The sequence below is a fragment of the Anguilla rostrata genome, chromosome 15 (genome assembly GCF_018555375.3).
Source record: "Anguilla rostrata isolate EN2019 chromosome 15, ASM1855537v3, whole genome shotgun sequence".
NCBI lineage: Eukaryota > Metazoa > Chordata > Actinopteri > Anguilliformes > Anguillidae > Anguilla > Anguilla rostrata.
The window spans coordinates 1340086-1366269 of NC_057947.1; the positions used below are offsets into that span (position 1 = coordinate 1340086).

The 26184-nt window shown below is 45.6% G+C and overlaps 1 protein-coding gene across 2 annotated transcripts; it reads left to right on the forward strand.

Moving 5' to 3' along the window:
- Nucleotides 1–10783: 10783 nt before the first annotated feature.
- Nucleotides 10784–24856, forward strand: zswim2 (zinc finger, SWIM-type containing 2). Of its 2 annotated transcripts, none has more exons than XM_064311054.1 (10): nt 10784–10944; nt 11753–11913; nt 12327–12403; nt 12496–12536; nt 12751–12961; nt 13748–13999; nt 21734–21818; nt 23084–23181; nt 23482–23644; nt 23735–24856. In XM_064311054.1, exons 1-10 carry the CDS (start codon nt 10935–10937, stop codon nt 24452–24454), a joined length of 1818 nt encoding a protein of 605 aa, XP_064167124.1. In that variant the 5' UTR covers nt 10784–10934; the 3' UTR covers nt 24455–24856. The 2 variants fall into 2 exon arrangements, with proteins under 2 accessions (XP_064167124.1, XP_064167125.1); XM_064311055.1 differs by lacking the exon at nt 10784–10944 and adding an exon at nt 10951–11224.
- Nucleotides 24857–26184: the final 1328 nt, after the last annotated feature.

Here is a 26184-nt window from a genome sequence, read left to right on the forward strand (position 1 = left end):
CTCACGATTGTGTTTAAAACACCACTCTCTCTGCATGTGCTCACGATTGTGTTTAAAACACCACTCTCTCTGCATGTGCTCACGTTTGTGTTTAAAACACCACTCTCTGCGCTCATGATTGTGTTTAAAACACTACTCTCTCTGCGCTCACGATTGTGTTTGAAACACCACTCTCTACACACTCACGATTGTGTTGAAAACACCACTCTCTCTACATGTGCTCACGTTTGTGTTTAAAACACCTCTCTCGTGTGCTCACAGTTGTGTATAAATCAGCAAATCACCACTCTGCCTGTGGCCAAGGACCGCAAAATGGTGTGTGCAATACAGTAGGGCGGAGGGGATCATTACCACACCCAAACAGCACATCAGAGCAAAAATTGGTGTATCTATTATTTATAGTTGTCCAGAGAAGTTAGCTGCCATTAGGAAATAAATAAAAATGCACAGGCCTTTTAAACTGGTCTGTGCGCTCCCACAGACTGCTGGTTTGCACTACCTTGTCCTGTTGATCTGGACATGGGTTAGATTAAGATATTCTCATATAGGTAGCTTCACATCCCATTGAAGCAATCAATGTTTTCTGGAAGGAATGCTGGCCTTCAGTCTTGCTCTTTAAATCAGTATCTGGGATTGGAGCAGTTGAATTGCCAAACTATGTTCTTAACTCTCAAGGGGGTTAATTGTGTTCATATTAAATCAGGCTATACATTATGCTTGGCATGGTGGTGATAGACACAAGCTATGCACAAAGAACCATGAAGGAACGAGCAACCGTTAATGCACATGGCACATATTTACAGTGGTTCATTCCAAGTCAGTACAGTTTTATCAAATAATGGAGCAATTATGTGTATAAAAAGCTTGTACTCAAAGATGTGACAAGCTAGCCTGGAATGATAAACAGCTGCTCTACATCTTTTTCCTTCAACAAATAAATAGAATTAATTCCAGAAGAGAGCAAGACAAAAAACAAACAAACCGGATGGCAAATTGCAGTGTTACACCCGTGCAAAAAGCGCACTGTAACCCCGAGACATGCAAATTAGGTATTTATAAAATGCTCTTATTTTTAAAACAAGGCTCCTGTAATGAATAATGAAATGTCTGGGACTGCCCACCACCCAGTGCAGTGCTTACCCTCCCATCCTCCCAGGCTGTTGTTCTTCCCGAGAAGGAAGTGGTATTTTAGTAGCGCTGCATCTGAGTGGCTGAGGATGATTTGAGCGAGTGTCCATCCCCAGCCTCCCAGTGCCCGTGTTTGTGACTGAGGATGATTTGAGCGAGTGTCCGTCCCCCCAGTGCCCATGTTTGTGGCTGAGGATGATTTGAGCGAGTGTCCGTCCCTGGCCCCCCAGTGCCCGTGTTTGTGACTGAGGATGATTTGAGTGAGTGTCCGTCCCCGGCCTCCCAGTGCCCATGTTTGTGGCTGAGGATGATTTGAGCGAGTGTCCGTCCCCCCAGTGCCCGTGTTTGTGGCTGAGGATGATTTGAGTGAGTGTCTGTCCCCGGCCCCCCAGTGCCCATGTTTGTGGCTGAGGATGATTTGAGCGAGTATCCGTCCCCCCAGTGCCCGTGTTTGTGACTGAGGATGATTTGAGTGAGTGTCCGTCCCCGGCCCCCCAGTGCCCATATTTGTGGCTGAGGATGATTTGAGAGAGTGTCCGTCCCCAGCCTCCCTGTGCCCGTGTTTGTGGCTGAGGATGATTTGAGCGAGTGTCTGTCCCTGGCCCCCCAGTGCCCGTGTTTGTGGCTAAGGATGATTTGAGAGGGTGTCCGTCCCTGGCCCCCCAGTGCCCGTGTTTGTGGCTGAGGATGATTTGAGAGGGTGTCCATCCCTGGCCCCCCAGTGCCCGTGTTTGTAGCTGAGGATGATTTGAGAGAGTGTCCGTCCCCCCAGTGCCCGTGTTTTTGGCTGAGGATGATTTGAGTGAGTGTCCGTCCCCCCAGTGCCCGTGTTTGTGACTGAGGATGATTTGAGCAAGTGTCCATCCCCCCAGTGCCCGTGTTTGTGACTGAGGATGATTTGAGCAAGTGTTCGTCCCCAGCCCCCCAGTGCCTGTGTTTGTGGCTGAGGATGATTTGAGCGAGTGTCCGTCCCCAGCCCCCCAGTGCCTGTGTTTGTGGCTGAGGATGATTTGAGCGAGTGTCCGTCCCTGGCCCCCCAGTGCCCATGTTTGTGGCTGAGGATGATTTGAGCGAGTGTCCGTCCCTGGCCCCCCAGTGCCCGTGTTTGTGACTGAGGATGATTTGAGTGAGTGTCCGTCCCGGCCCCCAGTGCCCATATTTGTGGCTGAGGATGATTTGAGAGAGTGTCCGTCCCCAGCCTCCCAGTGCCCGTGTTTGTGGCTGAGGATGATTTGAGCGAGTGTCTGTCCCTGGCCCCCCAGTGCCCGTGTTTGTGGCTAATGATGATTTGAGCGAGTGTCCCCTCCCCCAGTGCCCGTGTTTGTGGTTGAGGATGATTTGAGAGGGTGTCCGTCCCTGGCCCCCCAGTGCCCATGTTTGTGGCTGAGGATGATTTGAGAGAGTGTCCGTCCCCCCAGTGCCCGTGTTTGTGACTGAGGATGATTTGAGCGAGTGTCCGTCCCCCCAGTGCCCGTGTTTGTGGCTGAGGATGATTTGAGCGAGTGTCCGTCCCCCCAGTGCCCGTGTTTGTGACTGAGGATGATTTGAGCGAGTGTCCGTCCCCCCAGTGCCCGTGTTTGTGACTGAGGATGATTTGAGCAAGTGTCCGTCCCCCCAGTGCCCGTGTTTGTGACTGAGGATGATTTGAGCGAGTGTCCGTCCCCCCAGTGCCCATGCTTGTGGCTGAGGATGATTTGAGAGAGTGTCCGTCCCCAGCCCCCTAGTGCTCGTGTTTGTGGCTGAGGATGATTTGAGTGAGTGTCCGTCCCTGGCCCCCCAGTGCCCATGTATTTCCTGTGTTTGTGCTCCGTAACGCTGAGGCAGCCCCTCCGCTTCCTGAGCGAGCACGGCGGCGTGCAGCGGCCAGCGCACGGCCCACCCTCCCAGTGGCCGTCATGGAGACGGCAACCTCTGACCTCAGGACAGCATCGCCCGGCTTATCAGATCCTCCCCATGCCTCGCCGACAGGAAGTGCCCTGGGAGGGGAGGGGAAGTGCGGATACGGGAGCCGCGGCCCGTGTGCGCGAAGCCTCGTTCTTGTCCCGCACCGGGCGCCCCCGGCAAAAACCACCCTCTCTGACTTTCCCACGTTTTGCTCTTCTTTTAGACCCATTCTGTACGAGCGTGCCGAAAAGCCTTTCGTGCTCAGCCGCGCACGCGCAGTTCGGAGCGCTGAGTCGCGCTGAACTCCCTCGGCTGTGAGCCAAGCCGAAGGATGTGTTTATTAAAGCCAGGCGTTCGCGTCCGCTCGGCCCAGCGTGTGGGCTCACACTCATGAAGAGGCTCGCACAGCCGAGATGGCGTGCAGTCAAAAAAGGCCTGTGGCCCCTCGAGTGTCTCGACTCCCACAGTAAAACACGATGTCCTGGTTTACGCGTCCCTGCTCCTCTCACGGAGCTCGCGGGGCCCCGGGGCAAACGCTGCGCATGTTTGTCAGGCACCACAAAGGCGCAGGGGTTAGTCATCACTCAGAACGAGCCCTCCACTGGCGGGCAGGAGAACCTCACTGACGCCACTGCATATTCTCCACCTCAGACGCAAACACAACCTTCCATAGATAGTTTTCTTTTCTTTTTTCCCCCCCGTGGGCTAATAAATTACCCTTATCTACTTTCTGTAGGACTGGCACAAATTAAAAACGGGAAGGCTGTTTGTGGTCGTTGAGCAATGGAATAAACCTTTCCATTACAAATGTATTATTAATCGCCTACAGTAAGTATCATAAACTGTTAACTGGAAAGGTTCACATGTGCTGGCTGCTGCCAAGTAATACATTTTTTATATTGATCACGTTTCCATGCAGCCTGGTGTTTGACAATATGTTTTATAAGCTGCCCCAGCCTGCGTTTTATTATCCAAAACAGATGAGGAAGTTGGAGAGTAGAAGGGAGGCATCGTGGGGGTGGGGGGTGGGGGCTGTGCCTTTGGGTATTTGACTTCATGTTCACACCAGAGAAAGAGTGAGACAAACAGTTCCTGTTCGGAGAGAAAGTGTTTTCAGGAAACAGCCACAGAGCTTAGCTTCCCTCCAGGATTCTCATTTCATTGTTCAGTGTTTATCTGTGTCTTGTTTAGCAGCTGTGTCCTTTCGTTCATAAAATTGTTTTTTTTTCTTCTTCAGTAAATTCAAGCTGGTTCACAATCCCTGATCAGCCTCATGAACTAACACTAATTATTCTCTGATTAATTTGTGGAAATAGCAATAAGCATATTGTACAGATATTTATCCATATTTTACAGCTGTTCTCCACAGGTTATGAGTGCTCGTTAAAAATAATTTAGGGGAGCATTATATGTGACGAGTATAGAGTAAAAATCGAGTAAAAGTGAGGACAATTTTATTGAATGAAACACAGTAACATGACAATCAGAGTATTCTACATTTGCCTTGCAGCTATGAACCTTAAACATTTACATTGTTTATGTATATTAGGTATCGAAGTGGAAAACTACCTAGTTATTAAATACATCAGCAATAATGACATACCCAGAAAGGCAATATCGTGACAAGCCCTTAAGGGAATTACCTTCAATCATAATCTGCATCAAAGCTTTTTATTGATTTTCCTGTGGGCAAATGCTCGTCAAAATGCAAATGACCCCATATCTTATTGCGATAAAAAAATAACTTCAAGCGGTGTATCTGCTGAAAAGAAAAACAACAACAAAAAGAAAAACAAAATCAGTATCAATAATGCTATATTAATCTTTATTAAACAATAAAGCTGAATCTAATCTAATCTAATTATTGCAGCCTTGTTGATTTTAACAACATCTCAAGTTTTTTGCATGGACCATTTTATGGAGGCTTCACTTTCCATAACACTTCTGCTCTCATGCCCATGGTGCACCACAAGAGTATACTGAACATATCCTCTCAATTAAACCTCTTAATTTATAAATTCATGAGCTTCTACATTTTTACATAACCTCTTTAAAGTATTCAATAGCAGTAAAGTGTGAAACAAGAATTCTGGTGCCTAGTCTCTGTCCTGTATGTTGGCTATTGGTCTATTATTGATGGGCAAGAAGTCATGTCTTCTTACAGCACACTGGGCTACAGTATGTGTACAGCAGGCCAGTCAAAGTGAGCAGCGACGTCTCTGATCTGGAAAAGGTGTACTGACATCCGAGATGGCTTTCTCCTGTTTCACCCTCCACGACTCCTTCGGCTTTTCTGCTCCTTCACCCAAGTCTCCCTCGCAGGGCTATTTCAGGGAGGCCCCGCTTCTGAGAAGCATTATTAAGATGCTATGATTCACTTGGGAGCATTCCTGTTTGAACCGCAGAGTTTCCCACTGCCTCTGTCAGCCACTTCTCCCTGCAGCCTTTTTGTTTGTTTGTTTAAGAGCATTTAACCATTTCACTGTATGGAAGGTACATTAAGATAATGATCTGTCAGGACCACTGTCATCAAAGTAGAACTTTATTGACAATAAAGGCAATACAGTTATGTTTGGCGGTGTGGCTCTGTTCTGGAGCTCTCCCGCCAACCACGCAGCCCGCGTGGATAAGGCCGGGAGGCCAGCAGCCAAACCCCCCTAGAGGGGGACACACAGAACAGATCCAGCAGTTATCCCTTAACACATAGGGATGGAGCAATGCAATTTCTTAACACATAGGGATGGAGCAATACAAATATTTAAAACACATAGGAATGGAGAAATGCAAATTCTTGACGCATGAGGATGGAGCTGGGGTGGTGGAGGGGATTTACGGAGCAACGTGCAGCGCTTGCATGCAGGAGGAGCAGCCGAATGAGTAGAGGGAGGCTGTTTAAGTAGACCGCCCTGTTAGTGAATGTACTGTGATACGCAAACATCACTCAGCTGAGCCATCAGCTGATTCAGCCGGAGCGCTTGATTCTTGTGGCCTGCCAGAACCACGCGATGCTCCATTATTGATATATAGGTCTGTAGGTAACCAGATATACGCTGCCTGGCCAAAGAAAAAGTCGCCTTTTGGATTTTTTTGTACAGTGCCTACTGTACAAGCCTCGGGAGGCAGTGCTATGATCTGGAGTTGCTTCAATTGCTCAGGTCTAGGCTCAGCAACATTATGCGGCAATAAAATGAAGTCAGCTGAGTACCTGAATGTACTGAATGACCAGGTTATCCCATCAATGGATTTTTTCTTACCTGACGGCATGGGCATATTCCAGTACGACAATGCCAAGATTCATCGGGCTCAAATTGTGAAAGAGTGGTTCTGGGAGCATGAGGACATTTTCACACTTGAATTGGCCACCACAGAGTCCTGACCTTAACCCCATTGAAAGTCTTTGGGATGTGCTGGAGAAGACTTTACAGAGTGGTTCAACTCTCCCGTCGTCAATACAAGATCTTGGCCAAAAAGTAATGCAATTCTGGATGGAAATAGATGTGACGTTGCATAAGGTTGTCCAAACAATGCCACGACGAATACGCGCCGTCATCAAAGCTAAAGGCGGTCCAATGAAATATTAGTGTGTGACTTTTTTTTGGCCAGGCAGTGTATCAATATACCAATATACAAAATTATGAAAAGGCATTGTGATTCCTCACGTGAAATTAAATCTGAACTTTGAGAGTATGTTTTACTATACAGTACACTTTATCCCTCTGTGGTTCATAGGAACTCTGTCAGAGTTAAATTAACACTACACTGTGCCCCTTTCTCCATCAGTAGTGCCATGAACCCCTGGGCAAAACCTCACGCTTGTCCCTGACTCCCCCTGAACCCCCCGCCTCCACACTGACTCCCATTCCCCTCTTCCACATCTTCCCCATCTACCCTACATTCCCTACCCTAAATAAATACATAAATTATCATCTCAACCTATCCTTGCACATGTTAAATCTAGTGACAAAGGATTACGTACCAATGGGCCCAATCATTGCACACTCATTAATTGCTACTTGGGATGTTTGTAGTTTTTATGAATCTAGACCTTTCCCTCCATCACTCTGGATAACAGCTAAATGTCTAAACTCAAAAATTTAAAGTAAAAAGTTGTTGGACTGTCACCATTCAGCATCGCCAAGGACGAACAGCTCTCCCTACAGATCGTCTCCACCAATGGAGACAGGGCATTGTTTCCCAGTGAAATACTGACACGTGAAAGCCCCTCCCCCAGCCTGCATCAGCCCCTGGGGTGTAAGCAGATCTGTGGATGAGCTGCACAGACACACTGATTGAGTGACTGTGCCCTAGAGCATATTGTGTGGGATCCTTGTGTCCGGGGCTGGGGATCAGGTTTCACAGAGCTGTGTGTGGGGTGGAATGTGGGTAGTCCTATCCCAACAGATCTGTCCCCACATTCCGAGCCCCTCTTCGTTAAGCCCTACACTCATTACATATGGCTCTACACTCCTTTACTTATAGTTCATGCCTTCATCACAGATTTAAAATAAGTTTAAATTTCAAATTGGCCAAGCGTATAACACACATAATGAACTTTTTTGGTGTTATTTTACTCACCAGAATAAATTCCTGAAATATAGGCAGGTTGCATAAAGAATATTTATTTAAATATGCATGGTATTCAACTTAAGACCATATTAGACTATTTTTATATGCAAGGTATTCAACTTAACATCAGTATTAGACTATTTAAATATGCATGGTATTCAATTTAAGACCAGTATTAGACTATTTAAATATGCAAGATATTCAACTTAACACCAGTATTGGTGTCAGGAGGCGTGGGGGGTTTGGACCCAAACGCAGAGGGGGAAAAATACAAAACTCCAAATGATAAGAACAAAAGACTTTACTAAAACAAGGAAACAAAAGGGAACAAAAAGCCTCGCAGGGCAACTTTCAACAAACGAAGGAAAACTTCAAAACAACACAGGAACAAAGAAAATCCAAAAACACAAGGAAACCAGAACATGGGCAGGAACACATGGAGCAGGTACTTGAGTAGGGGCTTACGCACAACACAACCAGACATAACCAAGGATCCAGCACCTAAGTCAAGGAAGAGGGAAACTTAAATAGAACAGACACTGACGAGACACAGGAGGGCACCATGAACAATCAGGCCACAGAGAGGGAAGGGAAAACGAGACAACCAAGAACCAATAATAGGACAATTGAAAACAATCATACAATTACACAGGGGGAGCAGGACACAAAACAGAAGTGCCGCCATCTGGCGGCCCAACAGGGGAAACGCAGACAGGAACACAGAACCATGACAATTGGACTGTTCAAATATACAAGGTATTCAACTTAACTCCAGTATTAGACTATTTAACTATGCAAGGTATTCAACTTAAAATCAGTATTAGACTATTTAACTATGCAAGGTATTCAACTTAAAATCAGTATTAGACTATTTAACTATGCAAGGTATTCAACTTAAAATCAGTATTAGACTATTTAAATATGCACGGTATTCAACTTAACACCAGTATTTGATTATTGACTTTGCTGCCCTACTGCGCTGCTATAATTGCCGTCTGGCATGTGGTGCTAAAAAAATAATTTTAGATTAATTGTTCTACTCAATATTGAATATTCATAGCAGAAAATATTTTAAATAGAAATTAATCACATATAAGAAGCTCTCAGTTAAAGGCCATGTGTTCCCTATTGTTCCACTCCCCACCAATCCATATGCTCTTCAGTCCAGTCATGAGATATGCATGTTACTTTAGGAATCTGGATTTTGACTGGCTGCTTTGATTGCTTCATGATTCCACAGAATACTCTGAGGGAGACTGCCCAGCTTGTCTGTCATCACATCTAACAAAGCAACTAATGTGAGTCCAACAAAAGCATTTCTGCAGCATAGGATCTTATTTATGGAACAATTCAGAGGAAGAGTTTCGTTAGATGTGCACAGTGCAAAAATAAACGATTTCCCTCATGAAACTTTCCACAGATACTTGAGAATCCAGGTGATGGATGGCTTTATTTAAAGAAGGTTAGCTTTTTTACAGAGAAAAGGGAAATTTTCAGGAAGTCTGTTTTATTATATCACACATAATATGAGTAAGTGGAAACACACAAACACACATGTACAAATACATGCATGCACTAGTAGCTACAGCACATACTGTGTGTATACATACAATTTTTTCTTTCTGCTAAGATATGGAGAGCTATTTTACTCAAAATGCGGCACGTTCTTCATGAGCCTCTGAAGCAGGACAGATACAGCGTTTTGTTCCAGTTGTGTTACGGAGCAGGACGGCCAGGACAGCCTGGGGTCCTGCAGAACGGGGTCCATTTTGCAGATGATGAAAAAGAGGGGTCATGAAAGACAATATTTATTCATTTATTTTTATGTCCTGTTATTATTTATTATTCATGTCCTGTGTGACTGCACCAGAAAGAGGAAGACAGAAATCCCAGCTGCAGACTTGGGGGTGTTTGCTAACTCTCCCTCCCTGTTTTGGGGCTGATGTCGCTGGGCTCCCTCCCCTGTGTTCCGGGCTTTATTCCTGAGGACAGCCCGACCTCGCTGTGTACGCCATCTCGCTGCGTTTATGACCTCCAGCAGCTCCAGCTCAACAGGAAACAGAAGAGAGTTCAGTCTGCACCGGCACACATGAATTTGATTACCCAAATCTGGACCTCATTCATTACTTTGTATCCAAGGATGAAAGAAAGCCAAGTACAGTTTAGTCTCTTCCAGGGAAAAAAAAACAGATGGTGTCACCTGTTGAATAACTGAACTGGCTTCCTGGGTAATATCACCTGCATTATTGTAGAACATCTTGGCATCCTAAGCTTAGAGCAGGCTGGATATGTTAGTATTCCAGTATGCTTAGTTCCAGGGGCTCGGTAGAGCTCTTAGGCCATAAGAACTGTGCCAGACAGTCTCTGAGGCTTCAGTGCTACAGTTTGCTGCCAGCAGAGTGTCCACAACAATACATGCTGGACCTCCATGAAATCAAGAATCAATAATAATTATTATTATTAGTATAATAATAATAATAATAGATCAGGGAAACACTTTTTTCCTTCATTCATTATCATTAAGGAAGGAATGTTGTTTATGTCCTCATTAATACCTATCCTGGGGTTAGTAGGATTATGCGAGATATGTTCTGCGGTAAGACTAGTAAAGACATGTTATCGGGTCCAAACTCGGCAACCAGCACATATTGATACTGTCATAACACAAACCGCACTTCTCGCTTCGCCTGTGGTTAGGTGTAGTCGCTCACCGTCCTCATCTTCTGTTCAGATTTCCTCTGAGGGCACAATAAAGTATTGTATTGTATTGTATTGTCTTAATAAACAAGTGAAAAGGCGGCAGCAAGCTGCCACACGGACCTCGTTACCTGCATAAATAAAACAGGTTATGTTGCTGCCGCGTTTTTATGCTGCAGCCAGTGCTGCACAAACTGGGCCGTGAAATGGACAGCACGCCGGTGAGGATGAGACGGCTGGAGCTGAAACGCTCGTTTTATACGCTAGGCCTACGTGTGAGGTTTGTAACCACTCACATTTACAGAGACAATCACAATCAATTCGCCGAAACTACATATTCACAACGTTTATAACTGTAAAGAAGTAGGGCAAACAAAATGTTAAATTAATTATTCCAATCGATTTATATTTATATTTTTTTCTGGCTTTGCGTTGGCGGTAGGACACCCATGTTTCACCGCGTAGCCTACTGTTATACATGTACATACATACACCCTTGCTCGCTTAAAAGGTGCAACAAATCTGTCACTTTCTTAACAACAGCGCCCTCTTGTGGTAGTCTCCTTTGGCGTATTGTCTGTTGTGAAATTGTCACCAGTTCAACTGAAACCTTTTAAAAATGTGTTTGCAGCAACAGCTATTGGCCTAGCTGTTGCATAATGGACCTTGGTAAGATTTGGGCGCTGCCCGTTCAATTTATTCGGGACCGCAACCGACAACCCGCTGTTGACCGGGTGTCGACAACCCATCTTATAACCTTTAAATAGATTTTCAATAGCATGGAGTTTTTAAAAATGAAGAAATAACTGCGAGGGAAAACGGTAGTTGCAACATTAGTCTAATGTTAAGAGCCTATTGTTGGAACGACAGAAATGTACAACTTCTGCTGTAACAGAACTGTTACTATGGATACTGTAAACAAACAGTGTCCGGCAGCAAGGCTGCTCTTGTAAGTACTTCAGCTTCCATAATCTTTTAGACTAATGGTGAAACAATAGGCGTGAGTTTACAGCTCGGTTTAAATGTAATGTTATTGATTTGTAGAGATGTGTCTGCGTTATTCCGTTCTAACTCAAAACACTGTTTTGACTTAGAATGGTGATAATACTGTAGTATCCTGTGACACCGTGCTATGAAATAGCCTAGAAAATGTGTGCTGTTGGGGCACTACCTACTAGCGAGCAGGGACGTTTAGTCTACAAGCATACCTAGTTTCTTTTTTTGCAAACGGGGCAACCTTGGATAGTAAAAGTTTCCTAAGGTCCAAAACAGTAGCTAGCCAAATAATTAGCATAAGCTAGTGGTAGCAGCAGCAAGTATCAAGCATAATTAGAAGTAACATATGAATGCACATATTTATAGTCTGACATATTTAATTTTACATATAACTGTTTGCAGTGTATATATTAACATATATTTTTGTGACAGACCAGACTTGTTCACAGGTAAGTATGCTGTAATCTGATCCCTATCACAGATGCCTTGGTCATGTTCCGGAAAACATTCTGGAGGCACACTGTGAGTGATGTAGTTCACTTGCATCAAGACCAGGCTCTGAGCACGACCATATTCATCCTGAAAGAGTTCGGGCCAACGGGGTTCCTCTTGAAGGAGGAAGGGGAATCCAAGAAGTTCAAAGTAAAACAGCCTCATTCCTCTTTTTCTGTGGCTGTACATCACATTTTCATGATATTTTGTTCAGCAGGAAAAGTTGTTTTACGATTAAGTGTTTCATAATAATAATAATAATAGTGATTATTATTATTATTATCAATAATAACAACATAGATGTTATTATTATTATTATTATTAATAATAATAATAATAATAATAATAATAATAATAATATTTACTTTATTTTTTCATTTAGGCCTCTTTTTACTATGCAGATCATAAGACTTGTGAGTGCTTTTAGGTGATTTTGATAGCCCCTAGGCCTTATTATAAAAGTGATTTATGAGTTGTGTTCCCAAGTGTATGTTCTTGCTTTCTTTCTGTGTAGCAGGTGCAGTAATGTGCAGCTAGGCTCTTAATTGCCATTCATTTCTCAGGTGTGCTTAGGAAACCCTCATACGTGCTCCTGCCTGACATATGTTAAAGAGAGAGACCTCTGCAAGCATATCTGCTGGTGAGTATAAATGCATCTGTATAGATCTGTGCATCATCAATTGTTCCCTCAGAGAAAACTGAACCTTTTTCACAAGTTGTGTTTCTCTCCAGGGTTTTGATAAGGAAATTCAGACTGCCTAGAGACCATGAGTGTAAGTTATGGCTGAGCAAGTGATTCATTACTCATGAATTATTCTGTGGCGTTCAGTAACTTATGGTATGGGACCTTTGTGTCATTTTAAAAGCCTGTTTCTTTCTTTATTTTTCATAATTTTCATGGTTATTGAATCTGTAGTTGAATGGGTTTAAATCTTTCCAGAACTTTCTCTGTAAATTCAAAATGGCTTCCCGTCTTCACCATGGCAGACTGTCTCCAGCTGGGCCTGGTGGACCGGCAGATCAGCGAGATGCTGCAGGGGGTGCACTCACCTCGGTCCCCCCACTTGGAGGACCCCCCCACCCCTGTCCTGACTGAGGAGGACGGCTGTGTGAAGCAGAAGGAGGTGGAGGCTGAAGACGTGTGTCCCATCTGCCAGGAGGACCTGATGGGGAAGAGGCTGCCTGTGACCTACTGCAGGTAGAGAGACCTTATCCTACTGCAGGTAGAGAGATACCTTATCCCACTGAAGGTAGAGAAAAAGACCTTATCCTACTGAAGGTAGAAAGAGAGACCTTATCCTACTGCAGGTAGAGAGAGAGACCTTATCATACTGCAGGTAGAGAGAGAGATCTTATTATCCTACTGCAGGTAGAGAGAGAGAGATCTTATTATCCTACTGCAGGTAGAGAGACCTTATTATTCCGACTGCAGGTAGAGAGGCCTTATCCTACTGCAGGTAGAGAGACCTTATCCTACTGCTGGTAGAGAGAGAGAGACCTTATCCTACTGCAGGTGGAGAGAGAGACTTTATCATACTGCAGGTCGAGAGAGAGACCTTATTATCATACTACTATCACTGCAGAGCTGACTCACTGGAATATCACTGATTTTCACTGATGGCAAAGGGTACGAGAGCAGCAGCATCAGATTATGCCTGACTTCAGTCTCCTGACCTTACTCTAGAGATTTAGAATATCTCAAGGATTAAAACTGGCAAAGTAAAGTTTAGGTTCTGTACTTCAGGTAAGATAATGAATAGTTGCTAGCATTTCATGTTAACATTAGATAAAATGTAAATTTTTTCGTTTCGCAAATCTTAACTTTGCATGTCCATTTTTAATTGTTTTTACTGTCTTTTATTATACATTATTGGCATATGGTAAAGCACTTTGAACCTGAAGCCCGAAGAGTGCTCTGCAACTGAAGTTTATAGTATTGTTTGTATTTATAAACGAAGTGCTGAATGTTCCTCTGCGTTTGCAGGTACGGGTGCGGTAACAACGTTCACATCTCCTGCATGAAGGTGTGGGCGGACCACCAGGCCCGGTCGGACCCGGACATCATGGTGAAGTGCCCGCTCTGCAGGGAGGCCTTCGAGCCCATGAAGGTGCTGCTGGACCAGGTGAAAAACGCCGCCAGCCTGCTGACCCCGGCCGAGCGGGAGCGGCAGGACAAGCACCTGGGCGTCCTGTGCAACGGCTGCAAGGCCTGCCCCGTCACCGGCAAGTGCTTCAAGTGAGTATCCCTCTCTCTCTTTCTGTTTCCCTCTCTCCCTCTCTCTCTCTCTCTCTTTCTGTCTCTCCCTCTCTCCCTCTCTCTCTCTCTCTCTGTCTGTCTCTCCCTCTCTCTCTGTCTGTATGTATCTTTCTCTCTCTCTCTCTCTCTCTCTCTCTCTGCTGCATGCAGGGAGTGGGTGTGTGAGTGAGAGTGGCTGGAGCATGACTGTCGGTGAGTTTTCCAAACTTTCCTTTATTTCGCACCGGTGAGGGTCTTTCAGTACTGTTTTTTCTCTCTGTTATACTGTTCCTAAGCACTGTTTACTAGTAGGTAGGCAACGCTTTTTTAAAGAGGTCTTGCCAGCTTCCCTAGGTGGTGAGAGGCTCAGTCGGCGAAATGGCATTAAAGCCACCCCGAGTGTGCCGTGCTCGGTAGAAGAGTGCATATTAGCGATAGCGAAGGTGGTTGGACACGAGTGTATTAAGTTCGCGTCAAGAATGAATAAAGGAATCGTGGTGTTTCTCGACAGCATTGACAAAGTTAATGCCGTAGTTGAACATGGAATTGTTGTTAAGGAAACTTTTACCGTGGTGCTTCCTCTCGCCAACCCGGCGAGAAGGATTACTTTGTCAAATATGCCGCCTATGGTTACCAATGAAATGTTAACGCAAGCGTTGTCACGTCACGGTAAAATAGTTACCCCGATTAAGAAACTTTCCGGTGGTTTTCAGTCCCCGCCTTTAAAGCACGTTATGTCTTTCAGAAGTCAAGTGCACATGATTCTAAAAGATGGTACGGATCATTTCTCCATGTCGTTCAATATTAGGATTGACAATTTTGATTATACTGTGTATGCGACTTCTGATAGCTTGAGATGCTTTGTGTGCAACTGTGTGGGTCATTTAGCCAGATCCTGTCCGAACAGGGAGCCTGCTGCAGATGAGCCTGCTGGCCCGTCTTCTTGCGGGGCAGGGGAAGCGCAAACAAACTCAGATCAGGGGCGTAATGATAATACTGATAATGTTGTGTCTGAAACAACAGAAGTGGTTGTAGGAAAAGGGGGGAGAAGGTGGCAGAGGAGGCGAATGAACAAGGGGCTTCTCAAGCAGATAGCATGGGTGGGGAGGAGGTGAATGAACAAGGGGCTTCTCAAGCAGACAGCATGGTTGGGGAGGAGGTGAATGGACAAGGGGCCTATCAAGCAGACAGCATGGTTGGGGCGGAGGTAAATGAGCAAGGGGCCTCGCAAGCAGATAGCATGGTTACAGCCATAGTCGAGGGTGGGGGGCCTGAGGAGGAAGATGAGGGTGTTTTCAAGATACCAACAGTTAAAAGAAAAAGTTCACGTACAGCAGGACGTATTGCAAAAACAAAAAAAGTAAACAAGCAAACATCAGCTGAGAGGGCGGAGAGACAGGATCTCGCTTCTAGTGTTGCAGACTCTAGTGAGGACGAGTATTTTTCAGACTCCTCTACAGCGAGTGGACTTGAGCAGCCTATAGGTGGCTACACGATTGAACAGATTATGAATTTTCTGAAAACAACTAAGAATCAAAAGAACATTCAGATTAATGAACATTTTCCAGATCTGAGGCTATTTGTCAGATCTGTAAAGGCTCACATGAGCATCAAAGGGCAGGCAGCTTTTCCCAGTCCAGAGGTTTACAGAGTATTAAAGTTTTTGCAAAAGGCAAAGGAACAAATCAAGCTAAATGATGATACTCAGGCATAGGCAAACTCCCCCTTTAGCCTCTGTTTCTAGTGCTGTTTTATGTGTTCTTTATCACTCTACCATACATGGCAGAGGCTAAGATAGCAACACTTAACCTGAATGAGGCGAGGGATGGTAGAAAGAGGGGAATTTTTTTCCAGTTATTAAAGCAAAAACACATTGATGTTACCTTTGCTCAAGAGACACACAGTACTGGTAATGAGGCTGACTGGAGGAAGGAGTGGGAGGGTGAGGTTTTTCTGAACCATAAGAGCTCAAATAGCTCAGGGGTGGCCATTTTGTTTTCAAGGTCTTTCTCGCCACTCTCCTATGTTGTAGAGGAGGTGGTTAGAGGTAGACTTTTGAAGGTGGTTGAAAAGTTCGATCACTTCAACATGGCCTTTATTAATGTGTATGCCCCAACATATGGACCAGAGAGGGTGATTTTTCTGAATGTGCTTAAAGTAATAATCTTGAAGATTTTCATTAAAATAAATGTCTGTTAAGTCACTATCTATCACTGAATTAGGTAACACAATGGTGATTGAGCCTATTATTATATTAATTTATATTATTGTTATTATAACAATTTATGATTAAAGAACTGGGTGTCTGTGGCGACATTCCCGGGAAAAAATAACAAGCGGCGCATAGATAGTGACGCGTTTTCCATCACCCATCAGTGGTTGGTCCGCCAGAGAGGGTAGGCGGAGCTAACGCAACAGGCTTGCTCTTCAACTCACTTGTGTGTGAGCGGCGTACTGTTTTTTCCGGTGTCTGCTAGCGTTAAAGGTGGGGGGGTTGTGGAACCCTAATAAGTTTTTGTGTAACATAAGAGGTCATATTATTTGTTGATGTAGATTTCGTATTACATTTGATGACAATGTAACGTTACTAAATTACATAGCTATTTGCACAGCTAACGCTAGCTACCAGACCATGTCAATAAAGGCAACATTAGACAATGTTGCGCACAGTATCCATCTCTCATATCAGGTAACGTTGCGTTAGCTAGCTAGCTAATGTAATTAACACGATCTAATGTCACCTAACAATTAGAAAAAACGCTAGCTAACGCTACTGACTGGTACCGACCTCGCAAACCGTCTCTCGAATGCAATGCTACCTTGTGGTAGCGTTGCAATGTAGCTAACTAAAGGCCAGTTCAGATCAATGATTCGCAACGAGACTGGATGCAACTTGCAAAATTCCAAGACGTCTGATTGTAAACGTTCTAAAACTGCACTTGGCGATTTGACAAGGTGGGTTTTTTGAGACCCTAGGCAACGGCTTCAGAGGCTCTGCAACTAACCAGTTCACACCGCTGCAATTTTCTCTGCAACATTCTAAAACCGTTTCGTCTCGGTGCGAATCATTGATCTTAACTGGCCTTAACGTTACCGTTATTTACATTGCCATCAAGTTCATCAATATGTAAGCCGGGGTATAGGTGGAGCAGAGCCGAGTCTGATTGATGTCAAGCCAGAGAAAACTAAATAAAAGAATACGGCAGTATGGAGTAGCGTTGTTATTATTTTATTACGCTTCCTCATATGTTCCTTCAGCCTTGATACCCTTTTTTGATGAAATCTCCTTTGTTTTTGTTTTATTCTTCTTATTCTGATTCCTAATTTAACACCCAGCTCAGCTTTATTCTCGAACAGTTTAGCTAGCAAAACCAGAAACAAGGCAGTTGTTTCAAAAATATCACACAACAATCATTCACGATGATGATGCACGAGATACATAATTGCACGAGCCACAGCGAATACCGCAAATTCTTCTCTGCAGTGTAAAGATGTTCATACTGAGCAAAGGGTGAATAAAGAACGTTTGTGGAAATTGATTGTCACTAATTCTACCCCAGGTCTGCTACAGCATTTTAACCCGGCTTGGCAGTGTAAAGACAGCTTAAGTTAGCCTAATGTTAGACAATGAATGAGTATGTACATAACGTTACGTGTATGACAACCATTTTTTATTCAGTAAATAATAAGTGTAATAGTTGGCGTGGCCCAGGTGCCAACTGACTGACGTCACACTGGCTGGATCCGGTTGGATCTATGGGAAGTGAGGTCCAAAAACACACCTGCAATTACCGCTTCTCGTCATTGGTACCGCCAAAGAGAACAAAACTGAAATCTTCGAGATTGTAACTTTAATAAAATAATAGCTAAATATAACACTGATTACTTGTATGTTGCTGTAGATTTTAATTGTATAGCGCAGGACACATTGGATAGGAACCATACAGAACCACATGCACCTTCCGGCAGATTGATCTGTCAAATTATTGAGACACATGAGCAGTGTGTTGTCTGGAGGCGTGTGAATGGACAGCTTAGGCAGTACACCTGGACACACACTAGAGGAAATTCAATCACAGTGGCTAGATTGGATAGGATATATGTGTTTGAGTATCAAGCTAGTGCAATAAAACTGTTTTATAACCCCTGTGGGTTTTCCTGATCACAGCTTAGTGACAGGGACTTTTTCTATCCAATCTTTTAAGCCTGGGAGTGCTTACTGGCATTTTAACAATACACTCCTACACGACTCTAATTTTAGGGAGGTTTTTTAATTGGAAAGAAGCGAAGACATACTTTCAACTGGAGAGCGAAATAGAGGATCTCCAATCTTTGGTGGAGACCTCTGGAGGAAGAGAAACAATTAGTGTTCTCAAAGCCAAAAAAACGTCTTTGGTTGACCTGCTGGGCATACAGGCTCAGGGAGCACTGGTGCGGTCAAGGTTCCAGAATGTAGCAGAGATGGATGCCCCATCAAAGTTTTTCTTTGGCTTAGAGAAGAAAAGTGGTCTGAGTCGGTTTATTCACTGTCTGAAATCCGTCACAGGTCAGGAGCTCACAGAGCTTACTGCAATCCGACGGAGGGCAGTGGAATTCTTTTCAGAGCTTTACCTGGGTGAATATAGAGAGGAGGCAGAGATAGCAAATGCTTTCTACGACGGGCTTCCAACCGTTCATGCCAGTGGGTATCTAGGGGGGTTTCTATCTCAGCAGGAACTATACACAGCACTTCAGGCATGGCGAGTGGGAAGGCCCCTGGAATTAATGGGCTGCCAGTAGAATTTTACAAGGGCTTCTGGCAGGTGGTAGGTGAAGACTTGCTATCCGTGCTCAATGACAGTCTGGCTGGAGGGTCACTGCCGTTGAGCTGCAGGAGGGCGGTTGTGAACTTGCTGCCAAAAAAGGGTGACCCTAAGGAGGTGAAGAACTGGCGGCCCGTGGCATTGCTCTGTACCGATTACAAACTCCTCTCCAAGGCTCTGGCTAACCGACTGAAGGAAGTGATTGGGCAGGTTATTGGTGCTGACAATACTACTACTGTGTGCCTGGCAGGACGATAACTGACAATGTAGCCTTAGTTTGGGATGTATTGGCCCTCTCTGGACAATTGGGGATTGACACTGGTCTCATTTTCTTAGACCAAGAAAAGGCTTTTGACCGGGTGGAACACCAGTACCTTTGGAAGACCCTTGAGGCCTTCCAGTTCAACCATGGTTTTATTGCCAAGGTTAGGGTGTTGTATCAGAACATTGAGAGTGTGTTGAAGGTAAACGGTGGTTTGAGTGCCCCTTTTAAGGTGTGTAGGGGCATACGACAGCGGTGTGCACTGAGTGGAATGCTCTACTCGCTGGCCATCGAGCCCCTGTTGCACAGGATAAGGACTGCAATTACAGGTTTTAAAATTCCAGGTTGCCCAGCTTATGTAAAACTGTCAGCTTATGCAGATGATCTTGCTGTTATGATCTCTGGTCAGAAAGATGTGGATGTGTTAACTACCATGGTTAATGATTTCAAGCTGTTATCATCTGCAAAGATTAATTGGAGCAAGAGTGAAGCGCTGTTAGTGGGAGGTTGGAGGGGTGGGCAGCCTACGCTGCCAGGGGAGCTGCAGTGGAAGCGTGGGGGCATTAAGTATCTGGGTATTTTTTTGGGAGATGATGACATGGTAAAGAAAAATTGGGAAGGTGTATTAGAAATGGTGGAGGGCCGTCTGAGGAAGTGGAAATGGCTGCTACCACAAATGTCATATCGGGGAAGGACACTGGTGATCAACAATCTGGTGGCATCAGCATTGTGGCATCGCCTAGCATGTGTGGACCCTCCGTCAGGGCTACTGGCGAGGGTTCTGTCAGTGCTGGTGAACTTTTTTTGGGACCGACTACACTGCGTTCCACAGAATGTGCTGTATATGCCCAAGGAAGAAGGGGGCCAAGGGCGGGTGCACCTGGGAAGCAGGGGGGCTGCTTTCCATTTGCAGTTCATACAGAGGCTGCTCTATGGCCCAGCGAACTTAGTCTGGAGGCCCCTAGCCTGTGCAATTCTACAGCGGGCAGGTGGGCTGGGTCTTGATGCATCAATCTTTCTTATGGATTACAAAGGTCCTACACTGAGTGGATTACCTGTGTTTTACCATGGCCTGCTGCGTGCATGGGGTTTCCTGAAACGTTGCGCGGCAGGGTCCGCTACATAAACTTTCTGGCTCCTGGAAGAGCCGTTGGTGTATGGGTCTCGGCTGGATGTGTGCTGTGAGGCCCTTCCTCAGCTAACTGATCTGCTATGTGCCTCTAAGACTATTAAGTTACGGCAGGCTGTGGGCACGGCTGGCCGGGAGTTGGACCAGGTGGGGGATTTTGGCACCTGCCTTCAGGTGCGGTCAGGGCAGTATACCTCCAAGGTGCGGCTGGGCTGGAGGCAGGCCCTAACTGACGTGGAACGGCACCTGCTCAGAGACTGTGGACCTAACCTAGGCCAGCATAACAGAGGAGATCCGTTCCCTAGGCTCCTGGTGTCCCCCAGGTTCTCTGATTCTGCACATAAAGGTCCCCTGTTAGAACATCGGAGTATGGACAATGTGGCCCTGGACGTGGCATGCGGAAAAACTCTGTATAACATGGTGGTGAAAGTGGTGAATGAAAAGAAGCTGATTTCTCTCACAGACACACCGTGGTCTTACTTGGGGTTAATGGAGGAGGAAAAGCCACAGTGGCGGGCATTATACAAACCATCATTGGCCAAGGGGGTTGGGGGTTTACAGTGGAGGGTGCTGCATGGGATAATTGCAGTGAATAGTTTTATTTCTGTAATGAACCCAGCGGTTTCCCACCACTGCCCTTTCTGCAATGAGAGGGAAACTGTTCTTCACTGCTTTTCTCAATGTGTGAGACTTCAGCCTCGTTCTTCTTCTTGGGTCGACTGTTTAGGTCAATGGGGGAAACCTTTTCAAAAAAGGTTTTTATCCTGGGGTTGCCATACAGTTGCAGACAGAGGGCGAAGTCTCAGCTCATTAACTTTGTTCTGGGGCAGGCAAAAATGGCAATTTACCTGAGCCGTAAAGCCATGGTTGAACGGGGAGATGCACAAGATACGGTAGCTATGGTCAGGGGCATGATTAAGGCCAGAGTCATGGTAGAGTTTAGGTACTACAAAGCTATGAGGACACTAGAAGTTTTTCAGAGTGTATGGGGCTATAGGGGAGCAGTATGCTCAGTGGAGGAAGGAGAGCTTCTGTTTTCTGAGGGCATTGGGTGACTGAGTAGGGGCGGCTTTTATCTTTATTTTTTGTCTTCTTTGCTTTTGTTCACTTAAGTGAATTTATTGTCAGTGATGTGTAAAAATTGGGTTTTGAACTCGCCATTGCACTGAAAAATAAAGGATGGTTAAAAATTCAAATTCTCTCTCTCTCTCTCTCTGTATGTATCTCACTCTCTCTCTCTCTTTCTGTCTCTCTCTCTCTCTCTCTGTCCTGTTCTCATCTTTGTTAACCACAGGAAGTAATAAACCTTACAATGCCTTCTTTCATTAATACTGTTTTTCGAATACTGGAAAACTGATTCCACTGAAACAGTTTTAGGCAACACAGCATTTTTATGTTTGTATGATTTTTTAGACATGTGGACATTTTAGACATTTTAGACATGAAATAAGATGCCCCTAATAAGTTCTAGCATGTATGACAGTCCTGAATGCATTGATCACAGTTTTAGATGCCATTTCTGCTTCTTTTTTCCTGTATAGATGTGTTGTCTGCAGTTACTACCATCTGTGTGAAGCCTGTTTCCAGGACCACTGCCATCCACAGCATCCCTTCGCTTTCCGTGCAGTAAGAGCCCTGACTGAGCCACGTAGAGACTGACTGAGCTGTGTAGAGCCTGACTGAGCCCTGACTGAGCCTTGTAGAGCCTGACTGAGCCGTATAGAGCCCTGACTGAGCCGTGTAGAGACTGACTGAGCCGTATAGAGCCTGACTGAGCCGTGTAGAGACTGACTGAGCCGTGTAGAGCCTGTCTGAGCCATGTAGAGCCTGACTGAGTCGTGTAGAGTGCTTGAATCTGTGAATGCTGGCATTTACATTACATTACATTACATTACATTCATTTGGCAGACGCTTTTATCCAAAGCGACGTACAAAAGTGCATTTTCATGATCGTAGACAACTGCTGAACACGGGTTCAGTAAGGTACAATTACTTAGTTTGTACAGCTATTTCTAGCCGAGAAACAAATCAAGTTATGATACGCTTATCTGAATCGCGGGGGACGGCAGAAGCGACGACACAATCAGATGCACACTCACCTCATTTAATACTCACCTCATCTTGAAACTGTGAATTCTGGTGTTTAATACTCACTCCATACTGCATACTGAATCTGCGAATGCTGGTGTTTCATACTCACTCCATACTGCATACTGAATCTGTGAATGCTGGCGTTTAATACTCACTCCATATTGCATACTGAATCTGTGAATGCTGGTGTTTAATACTCACTCCATACTGCATACTGAATCTGTGAATGCTGGTGTTTCATACTCACTCCATACTGCATACTGAATCTGTGAATGCTGATGTTTAATACTCACTCCATACTGCATACTGAATCTGTGAATGCTGGTGTTTAATACTCACTCCATACTGCATACTGAATCTGTGAATGCTGGTGTTGCATACTCACTCCATACTGCATACTGAATCTGTGAATGCTGGCGTTTAATACTCACTCCATATTGCATACTGAATCTGTGAATGCTGGTGTTTAATACTCACTCCATACTGCATACTGAATCTGTGAATGCTGGTGTTTCATACTCACTCCATACTGCATACTGAATCTGTGAATGCTGATGTTTAATACTCACTCCATACTGCATACTGAATCTGTGAATGCTGGTGTTTAATACTCACTCCATACTGCATACTGAATCTGTGAATGCTGGAATTTCATACTCACTCCATACTGCATACTGAATCTGTGAATGCTGGTGTTTCATACTCACTCCATACTGCATACTGAATCTGTGAATGCTGGTGTTTAATACTCACTCCATACTGCATACTGAATCTGTGAATGCTGGCGGTGTCTTGCACAGAAGCGGTCGCAGCGCTGGGTTTCTCTGAGGCATTCAGCCCGGCAGAAGTCGGGCGACTTGCAGGAATGGGACCCCCAGTCAACAGAAGACCAAGACAGGCAAGCTCTGCTCACAACACTGTTATACCCTACTTTATCTACCTTTTTCATTTACCTCTGCAGACCAATCAGCACGTGCATGTAAATCAACTGGCCTTGAAACACCGGGTCTGTGATTAGCCAATCAGAGGCTTAGATGGTGTGCTCGAGTGTAGTGGCCAGCAGATCTGCCATCCTCCAGGATCGTAGCCCGGCCTAGTGGCTTTGCTGTTGGCCTGAGCGCTTGGATGCACTCAGTGGCCTCAGTCCCTTCTGAGCGTGTGCAAGGTTCACAGCTGTGTCTTACATCCCCGCTGGCAGCGTTGTGAGGAGTGAGAGGGTTCCGGAGCAGATAGTGAAGAGCCTGCTGCCGGTGGAGGTCAGGCAGGGCTCCAAGCTGCTGAAGCCCGGCCAGCAGTGCCGGCTCTGCCTGAAGAGCTTCTGTCTGGGCCAGCAGGTCAAGCACCTGCCCTGCCACCACAAGGTAAACGGGTAACGCTAAACCCTAGCGCCCTTAGCGCTCACCTTCCTGTGATGCGTGTTTAAAACGGCTAGCCTAACCGACGTGCTGTAGTTCCATGCAGATTGCGCCGACGCCTGGCTCCTGCAGTCCAACTCCTGCCCGCTGGACAGACAGGTCATCTACAACCCCCTGACCTGGCAGCGGTCAGGGAAACAGCTCGCCCCCAAATGCGGGCCCGGCTCATCTGCGCGCTCCCAGCAGAAACTGATGGACCAGCTGTTCATCCCGGGCCAGGGGCTGCAGCTGGGCCCCTCCCACGCCCCCTCTGCCGCCCCCCCCGTCCCCCTCCCGAAGGAACCGGCCGCCAACGGGACGCACGAGCCCCCCGTTAAAAGCGTAGACGCGGACGACTCGCCGGAGCCGCGCGTTAGCCCTCCGCTCAAAGACCGCCGGGCCGTCTCCCGGAGGGACAGCCAGTCGCGCGAGCGCTCGAGCAGGGACGCGGCGAGGCTGCCCGCGGCCGCCAGGGCAGGCTGCTTCGCCAGGAGTCAGCGGCTGAAGAGAGGAGGGAAGAGCGCGGCGGGAGCCAGCGTGTGCGCGGACCGGGAACGGGACCGGGACCGGGACCGGCCCGAACGCGGCCCGTTTGTGGGCCTGAGCGGCCTGGAGATGCAGGTCCACTCCAGGGAGATGAGCGGCCTGGGCCGCACCCAGCTCCAAAAGAGGCCCTCCGCCCCCAGGCCCGTCCCGGCGCCCACCAGGGGGAGGGGCCTGGTCATCCGGATAGCGGAGGTCCTGTCCGGCAGTCCACACGTGGAGGTCCAGGAGTAGACCAGCCTTTCAAACAAACAAACGTTATTATGCAAATTCACAATGTCTCTAGTTTGGCCTTCTGAATATATACTTATGTTTGCTGTCTGTTTTATTCAGAATAAGTGTGAAAGGCATCAAAATATTGCAAATGAAAGAGACAAATTTATCGTGCATGCATTTTTTTAAATACATGTTCTTGTGATGCCCTTGGTATTGGTTGGCTGTCAGGTTTATTAAAAATGTTATTGGATTATGGCAGTAATATCCTAACCTCCTGGTTAAAGAAATAAATAATTGAAAATAAAAAATACATACATAAGTCCAGTGTGTACTGTGATAAGACAAACCAAAGTGCTTTCATGCAGTAAAAAGAACAGTATCAGAATAAAGCTTTGCAACATTGGTTTTGTTGCAGTGTTTTACTGGAAAACTTGGTGCATGTTGGTGCTGAGAAAAATTAGATCATTCGGTACAACGCTGTAGTTGGTACAACTCTGAAAATACAGTTAAGGGCTGGCACTGAACTAAACAAACCTGCATCCATTCACTCTGATGTGATCCTGTACATTAAACAGTTTATACCTATTCTTATTGTTACTGATGCTAATATCTTAGTTATCATATCACTTTTCTGTGAGCTCAGTTGGCCCTTAAGCCCTTGTTAAGGGCCTTGGTGATATTTCCTTTTCCCAAGCAGTAAGCTCAAGGTGGAAGGAGTGGAAAAAATAAGTTTGTACTGTGCTTTAACCCTTTAACTCTTAACTGAACATTCTAATGCTGATGTCATAATCAATACTGGTGACTGAAAACAATGGAGTTCTAGAACACTATCTTAGAAAAAAAAGTCCAAATATGGCAGCATCGTGTAGTTCTGGCAGGCCACGAGAGTCAAGCCACTCCAGCTGAATCAGCTGATGGCTCAGCTGAGTGATGTTCACCTATCACAGTACATTCACATAATAGGCGGTTTATTTAACAGCCTCCCTCTACTTATTCGGCTGCTCCTCCTGCATGCAAGCTTGCTGCACGTTGCTTTGTAAATCCCCTCCACCACCCCAGCTCCATCCCTATGTGTTAAGAATTTGCATTTCTCCATCCCTATGTGTTAGAATTTTTTGCATTGCTGCTGGATCTGTTCTGTGTGTACCCCTCTAGGGAGGTTTGGCTGCTGGCCTCCCGGCCTTATCCATGCTTGCTGTGCAGTTGGCGGGAGGGCTTCCAGAACAGAGCCATACCTACAAACATAAATATATTGCCTTTATTGTCAATAAAGATCCTACTTTGATGACAGTGGTCCTGACTGAATACCTACTCTTCAAAGGGTTAATCAGGCATCATCACATGTGAAATGGATGGTCCTATCATCACTGTGGAAAGGCATGGCAGTCAGTGGCTCTCAGTGGACTGCTATTTCCCACATTCCGTGGCCTGGCATGATAACAACCAAACAACCAATAAGGATTGAACAGCACAGCAGTCGTAACAACATCAAAGCAAGTGCTGTTTAAAGAGGGGCAGCCAGTTCTGTTCCTGGAGGGCTGGGTGTGTGCAGATTGTTTCCATCAGATACTCTGGCTCTGTTAGCTAATGTGCTGTACACGTCAGTGCCTGTTCACTCATAGTTTAGTCTTATTGTAGGGACACAAGAATAGTCTTCAGCTGTCATTCATGAACTTATCAAGGCATTTTGTTGAAATGCTAATTGAATAATTGTATGTGGAGTTTAGCATGAAATCCAGAAATGGATA